The following is a 14786-nucleotide window of genomic DNA, read 5'->3' as shown; positions in this document are numbered from 1 at the left end:
CTATTCCAGTGTACAAAATACACAATTTCAAGGATGAAGGCCGAGAAGATAGTGGTGGAAGTACGTGGGAAACAAACAAAACACATTTTTAATTATTTCTTAATGGTAACGTTTTATTTGTAATCATTCTCCCTCAATCTCCCATACACATCATACCAAAACTTTACACTCTACACGAGCTTTTGTATCCAAGAATCTCCGGAATCTGTATGGCCTGTATTCTGAAATTGGTCTCGTTTGTGTTCAACGATCCCGTCATAACCTTTTGGAAACGGCAAGTTAACACCCACAGCTCCTCGGCTCCCTTGCGGTTCCGTATGATCTTTACTCCGCTAGGGAACTGTAATGTTTCACTGTTTTGTGACACGATACGCATGTTGGCCGGATTGTAAGGCGTCGTCGAGTCCCAGCACGCGATCGCATTCTGCCCAACCAATCCAAAGAATAAATTTCCATTGCTGTCCATGGCCTCTGCTACCGCCTGCGACGGGCGTACACCAATTGGGCGGAAGGCTCGTGGCATTGCTTCGACGTCTTCCTCCCAAATGGTGTCATTGTGCAGCACGGAGGTGCGTACTGCATTCTCTGTCACTGATGCCAGCGCATGGAAGTACAGCAATCGGTCATTGGACGGGCGCCAGTTTGTACCGTAGTTTGATTGAAATACCACATTGTCCGTTGGTATGCGCGGAGACAATGCCATTGCCACCATGCCGTCCATCAGATCGAAGCTCTCGTTGGAGATGGTGAAGGTACCGTGGTCTGGGTTGGGGTGCATTTGTTTGTTCGTTATGCGCCATGATTTGCCTCGTGGCATATCGTACACGATCATCGCCGGGGCAGTGACATCCGCCATGTATACTTTCGTATTCTTGCACGATCCAAGCGGTGATGGGTCCTGTACGTCTACAAGCTTGAGATTGAATGTAAATTATCTGTTATTGGATATTCGAAACAGTGCAGTCTGCGATAGTAACGTACCAAGTTTACCAACAGCGACAGTTCACACACGAGCTGATCGGCCGGTATTTGATAGCGATGGATGATTTTATCCGTCTTCATGTCAATCACTACCAGCTGCGGCAGACAGATGCGTTTTTCGCCAATCTTTCCCGTGTCGAGCACCCACATACGGTTACATTCGTCGATCTGTGCGGTGGAATTTGTGCAGGTATGTAAATGATAGGCAACTAAGCATGATTTTAATTTACAGTCGAACACACCTTAATGCGGAACACGGACACAATTCCTTGGCAGTTGTTGGTCTCAGGTTTTGCCTGTATTGCTGCGTTGGGAAAGGGCTCAATCAGCGGACCAGAAGGACCTTGAACGCGGCTCACACGCCCAAGCGTGTACGGGATGCCCTCTACAAATCTCGGAATGGTCACAAACAAACGCGATCGAGCGGGATCTAAACGTAAACGTTAAACATGTAGACAATACATTGTAGCTATTATAACTCGGCTACAGGTTTAAATTACTACCACACTTACTAGAATAATCTACATCCATGTCGAGCGGTATGCAGTTCTCTGGAACGTATCGTCCTGATGCCAGTGCCTCTTGACGCTCCTGTGGCGTAGGAAAGGCAAAGTCGGCTGCCTTCCATTGAAGCACACCCTTAAGCTGCTGGCCGAAGTATTGTCCCCAGGCAAGATGAAGCTGCAGAACTAGTAGCAACTGCAGTGCTAATAGCGATCGGGCTGCCATCTCTGTGCCGCTTACTGTGAAGAGATCGATTAGACACTGACGAGCTTAGTGTTACTCTATGCAAAGCTAACCACGAACTGATTCAATTCCCGCTTTACTCATGTACGTATATAAATAATTCGAAAATGTGTGAGGTAATGGTTTTGATATGAATTCGTAACCGAACGACGAAAACGAGGAAGCAACGAAACACAATCGAACCACCAGTGACACGCACGCACCATCGGAAGAAACAGATTAACCTGAATTACGTAATTTCCTTTCGCGAAGCCACGCCGGCCAATCTTGTACAAGGATCAAGCCCTGCTCCGGGAGACAGGCCCACCGTCGGTTGCGATCGTCCTTGTATGTTGTAGCGAAACAAGTTTGTCTAATCCGCGGCACGCGCACAAGCCCCTCTGCGGCTTGTGCTACACCCGATGCCCCTGAAGCATGAAAGATATTGTCCGGCAGGAGATCGTCTTGTCAGTCAACTGATCACACGATCGTTCAACTGTAAACTTCAAATTCCTCGCATCATTAACGAATCGCGATTGGCGGTAGGTGCGGAAGGATGGGGGTACGGGATGTGGTTGCGAAGTAGAATCGAATCGAACTTATGAACTCATATTCACGGTTCGTCGACCATACTAGCGTGAGTGCGTGCGTGCTCGGTCTCATCATTAGCGCTTTGCCAGGTGCTAAAACCATTCACAAAGGTGTGGAAAAGTGTCTTAGGTGCATACCGAGCCCCCGGAAACATGATAACACACCCAAAAACCCGGTTGTACACCGTACCGGTCACGGTTCAGTGGCACTGCGTGGCCAGAACACGCTGCATGTACCATTGGGCTACGTCACTAGCGGAGGCTACCAAACGTGTTATCAATTCACTGCCTTGCATATTGTGTTTCTAGTAGTAGTTAACATACCGCCCGAGGGTGCACTACGGAGCAGTGGAAGGTTTCAGTTTGGGTGATAACCGGTTTTTTAACAACTTACAAACTAACCGCAGAACGGTATGTGCAATCAAAGTTTGGTGTAAGGGTTGCTTAAAATGTATCAAGTGTTCGTTTACAAATTTTCTTTGAAATAGAAGTGCATTGTTTAATCAACCTTTCATAAATCCATCAGTAAAAAGAAGCGAAAGATTGTACTTAAAATGCAATAAATTCATAAATAATCGCACCTTTGCAACCAACCTTTGGTCCACTGCAAGGAAGTGCGTTGTGTTAAACGCAACTTCATTAAATATCATTCTCATGGTAGGGAGAAATGCACTCTAGCGCTTAATTTTGTCACACCCAGTTTAACGTTATGTTTCATTCATTTCACCTTTGAGCACCATTTAATTGCCGTGGTGATGCAGACGCCGTGCAAATCATCCTTAAAAACCACTCACCGAGAACGTGCAAAGATGGTGTGACCCCATAATAGCCCAACCGTTCAATGCTACCATGTGCTTGGAAAGATGCAATTGCACCCTGCGGTTGTACTGCGCCTTACAATACGCCAATAAAATCTCACCAAAACCACAAAACACCATCAAATCACTCATGATTGGCATCTCCCCACCCGTTGCCGACTGGGCGGAGTGCGCTTTCTACTTCTACCGCCAATGGGTTCTGAATTGTAGACACCCAGCCAGGGTGCATGCAAATTGTAATGCATGTTTCGATTTTCATTCATGGGAAACACAATTGCGTTCCCTCCCCACACAGAAGTGTAACCGAAATGCCATACACACATGCATCACTGCTTCACTTCCAACCGGTTCAAATGTGCGCACACGCGTTTAATTACAATTCCACTACACCCCCCGGCACGGCAACCAACTTCCGAAAATGCTGTACGCGCAAACGTCATGCACCACGCACCACCTTGTAACCTTGTCGATCACCAACGTTAATGGTGCGTGTAATAATTTGTGTCTGCCGTGTGTCGTACACAAATCTAGTCGATCTAGTCGATAAACAAACAGTGTAAATAAGATCTGTTCTTGTTAAATTCACTTGCAATAGCATGTACAGTCTGACAACAGATTTGGTGTATTATGTACACATTCTGTTCACACAAACCGAATGCCCTACATTTCTGCAGTTTTTAACAGCTAACATCATCAATAAGTAACACCGCAAACAAAAGCTCCAGATCGTCCAGACTGCCACTAAGAACGATCGTGGGGTTCGATCAAGCAACGACGCACACGTTACTGGTAATGCTGAATTTGCCACGATCGCCGCAGTTATCCACGCGGTTTCAAACGCGATCTCTCTTTTTCTGCCACCCAGCGATCGAACCAGTTTCGTTCTTGTCGCCTCGCGTCCTCCAGTCTCTTGAAAAGGCAATCTCTTGTTGGCAGCGTTGTTCTCTCCTACACGCGGACGCTGTAAAATGCACACGCACCGTACCACCGTATTCTTGCGGAAACCGGTGCACCGGTGAGGCAATTTAAAACAAAAAATGCGAAGCTACCACCTCGCTGCACCACTCGCACACAATCAGTAATCGGCTAGCAAGAGCCGGCCACCAGTGAATGGCATCGCGTTTTCGGGTGATGCTACTCGGCACGAGCAGTAGTCGCCCTGCTGGACGAATCGCTGAACCATGCAGGCCTGTCCTTCCAAACACTTTCCCCTACACTTTTGACCGTCAAACACAGACTAGCTGGAAGTTGCTTTTTGGGTTTGTGTAATAGCAAAGGCAATAAATAAAACTATCTGCTTTCATACAATCTCACTTACATCAACATTCACTCATAAACACGTGCTCGTTTGCCAATTCGAAACAGAGTTCGTGTGGTCAGTTCCGATCAATCGCGTTGGTTGCTTTTTCTTATGTTATTCGATATATTGCAACACTCTCCAGATAGTAGCACTCGGTAACCTTTAACTAAATCCACCACAACGATCACCCGCCGCCTGATCGACCGATCTCCAAAAGTAGAGGACACACTTTCCAACGATCGACGACGACGATCGAATGCAATAATTGCGCGTTCCGCTTGCGCGTTCAGCTGTTGTTCTGTGCGCGATCCGTTCGATACTGTGCCGAGGTTCGAACCGATCGTTGCCGGTACCCAGCCCTGACTGTTTCTTGTGAACAGGGCCCACACAAACAATGCAATACGTGCACAACTACACGCACAATTCGCGACCAACCGAACGACGCTGACTTTATGGCCATCGTCTGTGAGGTTGGTGGTAGGCAAACCTACCATCCACTGCCGTTCCAAGCCGGTTCCACCCTCGTAGAAAAGGAAGCGAAATAAGCAGGACATAGAATATAACTGTACAAACTTATTAGAATATGCAAATGGTAGTGGTAAGATTTTCAAAAAATATGCAAATTTTAAGTAAAGCCCGGGCATACAAGCGGCATTGGACAGAAAATGATCGTTCATTTCACGATCCGCGAAATGACGAAGACGACACGGACATGACTCGTTCAGCATTTCAGTACTGTGACGTCACATTGATTAAACAGTCTAACGCGCCTTGTAATCCCGATCGGATTGGGGATTTTTCGTAGTGGAAAAGCAGGTTTCTCAGCATCAATAACAATGGCTCATAATCGTATGATTGTGCACATTGAATGTAGAAGTAACGATATACCAACAAATATTCAATGTAACAATCTGACGCAAACTTTTCGTCACTATTTATCAATATTCAAACTGTATCTTTATTTAGCTCAAAACATACAATATGGATCAATGCATACGCTCAAGGCCTTGGAAATATCGTCCAGCCGGATGTACGTTTGTCAATGTTTCCACCATAAAGGCGTTTGAATACTTTTGTTGTCTGCGTCGCGGCATCAGACTGCGTCACCTCTAATGGGTTTAAGTGAAACCTCGTGTAGGTAAACTTCTTCTATCTTTATCCTATTAAACGCCTAATGTAATAGATCTATAAACCGATCTCAAATGATCTTTGTTAGCTAGAAACAACAGTTATTTAACTTAAGATCAGTAATCCCATACACACTCTCTTTTGTATTTTGCTTTATTGTTTATTTTCTGTCTCATAAATTAACTTCTTGTACCTCTCACGCGTCACGCACAGCTTGTTACAATCATCTTTCAACCAGAAAGACACATACACTGTGGAACACTCTTGCACAAGAAATCGATTTCATAAAATGAACTCATCTTGTTTTAATTGCTAGTGTGCCGTAACTAACAAAAGAGACTAACAACATATGGACACATTTCAGTCAAAATAACCGAAACACCTGTCGTCGCTAGTAGTACGTTCCCACAGACAACGAGGTTCGATATTGCAAAGTTCAACATGATTTCCTAACGGCCAACCCGTTCGCTAAAAACCTCCCAAATGATAACCCAGAATATAGAGTTTTTAAGGGCAGAGAGAGGCAGTCAATATTAGCGCGCGAAGGTCTACGGGCACAAGTCGGCTTTCTTAGGCAACTGGCAAACAACCATGAAGGATGACGGCACATGATCGATGTTTTGACAAGTCATGATCGAACGTGATAAGTAGCACTGGACCCTCAATAATCCAGAGCACTCGCAAGCAATGGCTAGCTATTTATGTAGAAATTTCTTCATCGTTCTCTCGGAATCGATAGAAAAATTAACATCCTTTATAAAGGCTAAACGAGCAGGAGGTGTCCGTGATGAAAATTTCACTGCTTGCGCCATGCAACACAGTACAAACTACATCAAATAATAAAATCAGCTTCACTGAACGTTACTTGAAAAATAAAAATGTTACGAGATTTATAGTGGTATAGGATGCGGAGCGGATCAATGTCTTTGTTCGGGTTTAAAATAGAAACAGCAAACGATCGCCAGCAAATGGTTCTTCAAGACAAAACATTTTTTACAATAATTAATGAATTAATGATCACACAGACCGGATACAAGCGACCACACGCTTCTTCAGTTTTGCGAAAATGCGTCTTTTTTTCCTCTATTCCACACTACACCAAAGTATTCTAAGATAATGAAATCTTCACTGGTTGATGGGTCATGATGCGTGGAACATTTGTATTCGCTTCACCTTCTTCAATTCAAGTCAATGTCATCCACCGATGTGAGGCTTCTTCCAACGATGATCATCTTGCAGGAATAATATAAATGAATAAGGTTTTTTGTGTTTTTTTAATCGAAATCGCTTACACAAAACATTTATTCCTTCAAACACGAATGGAATATTTTTAACTCAACACATCTTCAGCAAACACCAGCACAGATTACGATTAGCAGAGAACAATCACGGAAGATGTAAATCCAAATAATTGAACATGCCTAATTGGCCAATTGTTAATCTTCTCTTAGGCACAGAGCTTTAGGGTAACGACAATTTTGCCTAGAGAGCACAAATAATTCTAACTACCAAGTTGATAACAAAAAAGCCTCCAGCATCAGTATATGTAGCCAGTGAGCATAATGAACCACAGCAATTATAGCACGAGCAAAATACGGAAGCTTTGCTTTAGCACAGAACATTTGCGGTCAAATATGATGGTACAAAGCAATGGATAAACAAGCTATAATTTTCTCTAATCTCTTATAATTATTTAATACTTACAAACTTCTTCTTCTTCTGTTTGGCGTAACGTCCTACGCGGACATGCCGACGTATACAGGCTTGCGAGACTTATTTCATTACCACGCAGCCGAATAGTCAGTCCTTGCTACGGGGGGGACGGTCCATTGTAGGCTTGAACCCATGACGGGCATGTAATGGAGTCGTTCGAGTTGACGACTGCACCACAGGACCGCCCGTACTTGCATACATACAGGGGATTTTGTTGGGATAAAAACAAAAGTAAAATAGTTTGCTCACCTTCCCAATCGTATTATGATCCACTCCAGTCTTAACTAACTTGGGCCAATTTTAGGTATATTTTTATCTTTTTAACGTCATACCACAGTATTGAATAAAATCACTATAACTTAATAGTTCAAAACTCTTACGACATCTAAAGGATTTTATCGTTCTCAAAACGATGTTTTTAGAAAGTTTTAAAGAAAATATTTAAACAACCGATAACTTTTCCAATAATGACAAAGAAATAATGAACTATACGAATCTTCCCGTAACTAATAATGAGAACATTGCTAGTATTGCACACTTTTATCAGCACATTTGCGATCCTGAAACCAATTATTTCACTTTTCATGAAAATTGTATGGAAAAGGGGAGGAATAACGAATTTTTGATATAGCGAGTGAGTCACTCGGAACGGATAAAACTCGTTATGAGGGTCCCACTGTATAGTCTACGTATAGTAAAATATGGAATACTTCGTGACTTTATTTTAATTTTTTTTTCTAAGTCAGTAGTGACGGAACTGCCATGTTGCTTAGCAAATTTTGTTATTAATATTGATTATTTCGATGTTTGATATGCAATCTTGATTAGATATTAGTGCCAGTAATCTGAGTCAAACGGAAAAGTGATAACATAAAGTGTTTACTCGAGACATTGTTGCCAAATTAATCGGAAACAGCTTTGTTTTTCGAAACAAATTAAAAAATGAAACGCAAGAAGCATCATACAATTTTATATTTTTTTTTATACGTATGATGTATTATTGTTCTTTCAATGTTTTTTTGCGATGTCTTGGAAGGTAGTTCTTCTGTAATATTTCACTAGTTCTTCCTGTGTATTTTATTATCCCAACGATTTGTACAGTAATACATAAAAATCCATTCTAAATGTTATTACAATATGCTTTCCGAAGCATTAATTGGACAGAAAGCTGTTACACAAAAAAACGATCTCTGTTTGAGTAAGGGAATGCAAATGTCCTTCGTGTCAAACAAGGATCATAAAAGAAAATCGGCATTTTTGACACTTTTTTTCTAATACTCGAGTCACACAATTGGACCTATAAAATCAGCATTTTTGAAACTTTTTCTCTAACACACATAATTGGGAGTTACATAATTGGCCCTATAGATTCAAGTCCTGTATGGACTTAGCCTCCTATACGTGGGACTGGTCATCCCAATCAGTCTTTGCGGAAAAAATAAAAAAGCCCACGAGTGGGTGACAAGGTACGTTTTCGGTATAAGCTTTAAATCGGTATAAGCATCAAATCAGAAAAAGAAGCAATGATATCCTCAGTATTTTATATGAGGAAAAGAATATGGTGTTTGAATGGGAATTGAACCAAAACCAATATTTTAAAAGCGGAAGGATTTCTCCCACCGAGATACCAATTTTTCGGAAGTGTATTCGTACTGTTAGGAAATAACTGATCATTAAGCATGATGTGCTCAGGGATATGCTTGAAAAAAAAAAAACATAATCCAAAAATCTGAACATAGTATCATAATTCAAGATAATCAACGCTCACAATTCCTAAAGAATGTATGCAATCCATAAAATTAAATATATTTTTCCAAGCTGTGTCAATGCAACTATAAACCGTGAAAAAACTATTCGTTGTACCTTTTATCCTTTTATGTGTGTGTTTTTTTATATTGTATTAAAATATGTAAAGGCGCGCATTATTATATCTATTTAAAGCAAACATGTTTGGAGCTTTTAGTTCGTGAGAAGCTCAAGCTCTTCCGCTCACTATAGTGAGCTTCGTTCAAGCGTTTGGGCCTCAAACGTCTTATTCACCGTGAGGTTTATGTGGCGGCTATTTGGGTTCTGTCAATTTACTGCTTGGATGTGACAGCGTCAAGCAGATCGGGAGTGTGTGTGAAATTCTTGAGACAGAAGAAAAAACAGTGCAAAACTCACAAGCAACATTGGCTGGTAATGGATGTTAGAATGCAGGTAGAATGTTTGCCAGATAAAGAATAAGCAATAATGTACGGTGATCTTGTAAAATAAATATCAATGCTACAAAAAAAGTGATCAGTATTATTGATAAGTGATTCATAACGCACACTTTTCTAAGCTCGTGAGTTCGAAATAGCAACAACAAATCAGTACGAAAAAAGTTCTTCACCTTATAGTTTTGGTAAACAATAAAAGACCAATCGGGGCTGCGTTTCACAATGTCGAATCAGATGCATTCCCAAAATCCGGACGCAGCGCTAATTGCTCGTATGCACCAAATGCGTTTGGAAGCTGACGGAAGTGGCAGTGGTGGTGCTGGTGCTGGTGGTGGAAAAATGATCGGTTCCCTATCACGAGCCAACCTTCCTGGTAGTGGCGGTGGGCAGGATTCTAATTCCGACAGCAGTGTCTACGGTATGGTGACTTCGACTGCATCGGCTATGGGAGCTGCGCCGGGTAGTAATGGTGCGACTGTGGCCGTATCGATGGCCACAATGGTGAACATGAATGACTACCGTATGTACGATCGGTATCAGAATCAGATGCTTGCTGCGGCCGCTGGTGGGAGCAAGTTTCCCGTGCAGCAGAACAACAGTGCGCATGCTACGGTCTCGAGCACATCTGCGATGGCAGGTGGCGGAGCCAACAGTGTCAGTACCAGTGGTGGCAGTTATCAGTACAGGGTCAATAACAGCCCCACCCATTCGATGAGCAACTCATCCCATCACTCTGGCAGCGGAGGTGGTGGCGGTGGAACCATTCCTAGGACAAGCAGCTCCTCAATAGGATCGATGCAACCGCAACATTATTACGATTCGCGTTATCAAACGGTATACGAGAACATAGACTGCTATCCGACAGCTACGCAGCAGCAGCAACAGTTACAACAACAGTCATTTGATGCACACTTGTACGAACATCGAAAGTTCGAATCGCACAACACAAAGGCTCAACCACAGGTTCCGGTGGGTACGGCAGGCCAATCGTATATATTGTCGAACGGCGTTGTGATGGCCGGACGTGAACATCCCGGAATGATGAATATGGCTGGCCGATATGCACACACTCCGCAGCCCCCGGAAGTAGCGAGCGCCGAACAGCCGCCAATCTATGAGAACTTGCAGTCTCCACCTTCAGCGGGACAGCAGGCACAGCCGCAGGCAACCAAAGGATCCATGCAGGTATATTATCACCAGCGTCCCGATGGCACCACTCCAAGCCCTAATGCAATATCACACCAGCAGCAGCAGCAGCAGCAGCAAATACCGCATCAACAGTATCAGCATTCCACAGACCAGCTGTCCCAGCCCATCTATGAAACGACAAATGTGAATTCGAATAGCTACAGAACAAGTGCTAATGCTGCTGCAACTGCCGGACCTATGCATAATGCAGCAGCCGCTATGTATCATCATCATCCACAGCAACAGCAATACCAGCACTCGCCGACGAACAGTAGCATATCTGTTAAAATTGCTCAACAACCGCAACCGGTCCAATTGCCGAACGTAAAATATCACGCAACTGGAGTTCCGGCATCTGCAGCACTGCCCTACGACTATCAGAAATCACCCAAACTTGGTGCATCGAGTGCACCGTCATTGGTATGTAGCATGAAATTGCCCAACGACGCCGGACTGGCAGTGATAATTGTAAATATGTTTTTTTTTTTTTTCTACAGCCCCCGAAGTCTACGGAAGCCCTCAAGACACAACAGAAAAACAACAAGTCGCCGTCGCGCAGCAGCTCCATCTCTGGTTCAAGCTCGCTCAACAAAAGTTTTGTCGAGGATATCAACGGATCGGATTACGTCTGCATGACTAGCGGCTCCAAATATAACAACTCTGGGAACAGCACTTTACAGTCGATCAAAACGAGCCCCCTAACATCACCGCCAGGTACAACAACTCCAGCTGGCGTTGTCGCAGGTTCCACCACTGCTGCTATGCCGGTGCAGGTGGGTCAAGAGCGGCAGTATGCAACGCTTCAAGAAATGGAAATAGCAAAGAATCAATTATCGAATAACCAAGGGAAAGGGACCGTGTCAGCCCCTTCGAACAATGCTCTTGGAAGTAAATTGACGGCAAATGGAAGTTCATCGATGGCCGGGGGAATGGGCATGGGATTAAGAGGTGCCGTTTCTCCGACACCTTCGCAATTGAGTACAGGATCGGGCTCAGGAAAGCGTAAGATGTCTTTTTTTTTACTTTCCTTCAGCATCAGTGTTCGTACATCACTGTTCTTAATATTGCGTTGTATAATTATTCTTTCCGCAGCAAAAGGATTGACAAAAAATCTACTCCCATACAACGTCACACCACCAAGGCCCACAGGACCGACGGAGGCTGAGCGAAAGATTGAGGAGTTGACTCGTCAGCTAGAAGAAGAGATGGAAAAGAATGAGGAGCAGGGTGAATATTTCGGCATTTGTCATACATGCAAAGAGAAAGTAACCGGTGCCGGGGCAGCTTGCCAAGCAATGGGAAACCTCTACCATACCAACTGCTTTATCTGTTGCTCCTGCGGACGCGCCCTGCGTGGTAAAGCGTTCTACAACGTGCATGGGCGTGTTTACTGTGAGGAAGACTACATGGTAAGCATTCATTCAGAACGTATGGAAGTTTCTGTTTACAATTACGATTCTCACGCGCATTAATTCTCATTTGCAGTACTCTGGATTCCAGCAAACGGCTGAGAAATGTGCAATATGTGGACATTTGATCATGGAGATGGTAAGTAATGAAAGCACGATGTCCATTCATTGTGATGTAGCTTGAGCGATATGAGTGCATCATTGATCGTGTTATGTATGATTGCAGATACTTCAAGCGATGGGAAAATCCTATCACCCAGGATGCTTCCGGTGTTGCGTGTGTAATGAATGTCTGGATGGCGTACCCTTCACGGTAGACGTCGACAATAAGATTTATTGTGTCAATGATTATCATAGCATGTTTGCGCCAAAATGTGCGAGTTGCGGTAAAGGTGAGTGATAAAAAAGACACCTCCATCCATGGATGATTGGTGGTAGGATCCTTCGAGTCGATTCTTCACATCAACATTTGTTTTGATGTTTATCACTTTAGGTATCACCCCGATGGAGGGTACGGAGGACACCGTACGCGTTGTGGCGATGGATAAAGATTTTCATGTCGATTGTTACATCTGTGAAGAGTGCGGTATGCAGTTGACGGATGAGTCGGATAAGCGGTGCTACCCCTACGAGGGTAGACTTATGTGTCGTTCTTGCCATATACAGAAGATATCCATTCAAGACAGACGCGGGCGTATTCTTGAGCCCGTTTCTGCGACTTATCAATATATGGGTTAGTGAGGAAAAGATGCATAGTATATCTTCTTCGCGTATATGGATTTATATCAATCATAGATTCAGTTGGTTCTGCTGGTTCAGGAAATTGTAATTTATATTCCTGTTAGTGTCTCATCTATACATTCTCATCCGGTCAGCTCATTGGCGCTTTGAACGTTATAAAAATGCGCTTTAAAGGCGCACATTAAAACATTAAACGTAACTCATCGCTTTTAGTGTTAACAGGTATTTTACTGTTCGTGTTCAATAGTACGACATTTCACATAAAAGCTTCACCCTATCTATATTACGAGGATATTATGAGATAAATGTGGAGACGACGGTGTTGCATCAAGCGTGTATCGGAGGTAGATAATTACCGTAACATTCCGTTTAAATGTGTATGGGCTTATTTAAAAAAGAAAAAAAAAGAAAAAAAATTAACAGTGATCACAACTACGGTGTAAAGCCATGGAATGACTAGAATGGGAATTACTGCAATAGCTGCATGTATTGCATTTACCTTGGCCTCAACTATGCCAATGCGCAAGATTTAGATTAATAAAGGCGAAGCATATTTGCTTATTTCGTAAACTACCAGTAATTATGTTTGTGTACACCTAGCAATCTTATTCGATCCCATCCTCGTCGTCAAAATGATAAGGGAAGGTAGGTAAAAAAACGGACTTCTTCTTCTATGGTGATCGGTTTATAGTTTAAGAGGCTTGCCAGTAGTAACACTACTAATGGGCTTGTCTTTCAGTGAATTATTGATTTACCCGTTAGCTGGATAGTCAGTCCTACGTATGGGGGCACGGTTAATTCGGGGCTTAAACCCATGACCGGCATGTTCTTAAGTCGTACGACTGTACCACGAGACCGGCCCAAGACACATTAAAATGGGTAAAAACGGACACATCAACAAAAATGATAAAAATCTAGGGATATATATCTAGGGCGACCAGGAACATGTACATACCTTATCTTACAGTCATGGTTTATATCAGAAAATGTGTTGAAACTTATAAGTGTATATACATTTTTAAAGTTTTGACATATCCTATCCATACCCTTTTAACATATCCTATTGCTTTCCACGTCCTGCTACGTACATAAACAAATTCTTGGCCAATAGCAACGACTGTTCATTCCATCGTGAATATAGGAATCGTAAGTGCCGCTTCTAAGATATCGTAGAATGCAGAATCTAAAGCATTATTAAAATATCGGACATTAACAGCTGACGTTGCTCTAGTTTACAGAACAACAGTCAAGTACTATACTACATGGAAACTACTAGACACCCTTTAGGAAAGTACTCAAGTCCGCGACCCTAGCAAGCTTGGTGGACTTGTTAATCAAGGTCAAGGTTAGAGGCGAAAGAACTCCGCAGGAGCCAAAGCCTCTCTAAACCATACTAACAACAACAACAAGGTCAAGGCCATTTTTTTCACCATGTCAAAATGAGACTTTTAATTACTTTTATTATTAATATTATTAATTTTTTTGATCGTTGTAATCTCATAGAAAATGAGACTTTTAATTATTTTTATTATTATTATTATTTTTTTTATCGTTGTAATCTCATAGAATCAATGTCCTATTCCTGACCGATGAACGATCCCATCGTGTCAATGCCTCTTCTCACTGTTGATTAAAGTGGTCCAAGTTGAGGCAAGGTATTGGGTTTCGTGAAGTGCCTAATCAGCGTCGAGCGTATAACAGCACAACGCATGAGTTTGATCGGTGGTACATTTCTCGCTTATTTCAATGCTTTCGCTAGTTGTTGGATGGTTTATATCTTCGGAATACCCTTAGCTAAGGTATTTAATGAAAAATATTCATCACCAATTGATAAAAGAAGTAAAATAAATCAACAAATTCGGTGTCCATCTTTCCCTGCGAAAGAGTGTCCGTCTTTCCCGCTTTGGTGTCAGGATGCATATACCACCAGAAAACGAGATTTTTTTATTGCTTTCATCCTCATTCTTTGGCCAGTTATTTGCTTAATAATC

At 42.7% G+C, this 14786-nt stretch overlaps 2 protein-coding genes across 3 annotated transcripts; one reads left to right on the top strand and one right to left on the bottom strand.

Moving 5' to 3' along the window:
• Nucleotides 1–85: 85 nt before the first annotated feature.
• Nucleotides 86–4782, bottom strand: LOC1274690 (protein yellow). Its single transcript, XM_001238820.4, has 5 exons — nucleotides 4434–4782; nucleotides 1494–1746; nucleotides 1224–1411; nucleotides 982–1149; nucleotides 86–913 (listed from the first exon to the last, which is right to left on the bottom strand). The coding sequence occupies exons 2-5, from the start codon at nucleotides 1708–1710 to the stop codon at nucleotides 164–166; spliced, it is 1323 nt and encodes a 440-aa protein (XP_001238821.4). The 5' UTR covers nucleotides 1711–1746; nucleotides 4434–4782; the 3' UTR covers nucleotides 86–163.
• A 4548-nt stretch (nucleotides 4783–9330) lies between these two features.
• LOC4576787 (LIM domain-containing protein jub) lies at nucleotides 9331–13375 on the top strand. Of its 2 annotated transcripts, XM_061652729.1 has the most exons (7): nucleotides 9331–10642; nucleotides 10712–11065; nucleotides 11143–11647; nucleotides 11738–12054; nucleotides 12131–12193; nucleotides 12281–12446; nucleotides 12548–13375. In XM_061652729.1, exons 1-7 carry the CDS (start codon nucleotides 9680–9682, stop codon nucleotides 12790–12792), a joined length of 2613 nt encoding a protein of 870 aa, XP_061508713.1. In that variant the 5' UTR covers nucleotides 9331–9679; the 3' UTR covers nucleotides 12793–13375. The 2 variants fall into 2 exon arrangements, with proteins under 2 accessions (XP_061508713.1, XP_001237548.3); XM_001237547.3 differs by having other exon boundaries at nucleotides 9331–11065.
• Nucleotides 13376–14786: the final 1411 nt, after the last annotated feature.

This window comes from Anopheles gambiae, chromosome 2 (assembly GCF_943734735.2).
Source record: "Anopheles gambiae chromosome 2, idAnoGambNW_F1_1, whole genome shotgun sequence".
NCBI classification, from domain to species: Eukaryota; Metazoa; Arthropoda; class Insecta; order Diptera; family Culicidae; genus Anopheles; species Anopheles gambiae.
Note: the sequence above shows the minus strand (reverse complement) of the source record. Positions and strands in the feature narration are given on the sequence as shown.

What these genes read in the sequence shown, in the direction of transcription:
- LOC1274690 (XM_001238820.4), bottom strand. Translation starts at nt 1,710, where the DNA reads ATGGCAGCCCGATCGCTATTAGCACTGCAGTTGCTACTAGTTCTGCAG. An exon ending in CATGGATGTAGATTATTCTA is followed by an intron (nt 1,412 to 1,493) that starts GTAAGTGTGGTA and finishes GTTTACGTTTAG; the next exon opens with ATCCCGCTCGATCGCGTTTG. An exon ending in TGTCGCTGTTGGTAAACTTG is followed by an intron (nt 914 to 981) that starts GTACGTTACTAT and finishes TTCAATCTCAAG; the next exon opens with CTTGTAGACGTACAGGACCC.
- LOC4576787 (XM_001237547.3), top strand. Translation starts at nt 9,680, where the DNA reads ATGTCGAATCAGATGCATTCCCAAAATCCGGACGCAGCGCTAATTGCT. An exon ending in ACTGTGAGGAAGACTACATG is followed by an intron (nt 12,055 to 12,130) that starts GTAAGCATTCAT and finishes TCTCATTTGCAG; the next exon opens with TACTCTGGATTCCAGCAAAC. An exon ending in ATGTGCGAGTTGCGGTAAAG is followed by an intron (nt 12,447 to 12,547) that starts GTGAGTGATAAA and finishes TTATCACTTTAG; the next exon opens with GTATCACCCCGATGGAGGGT.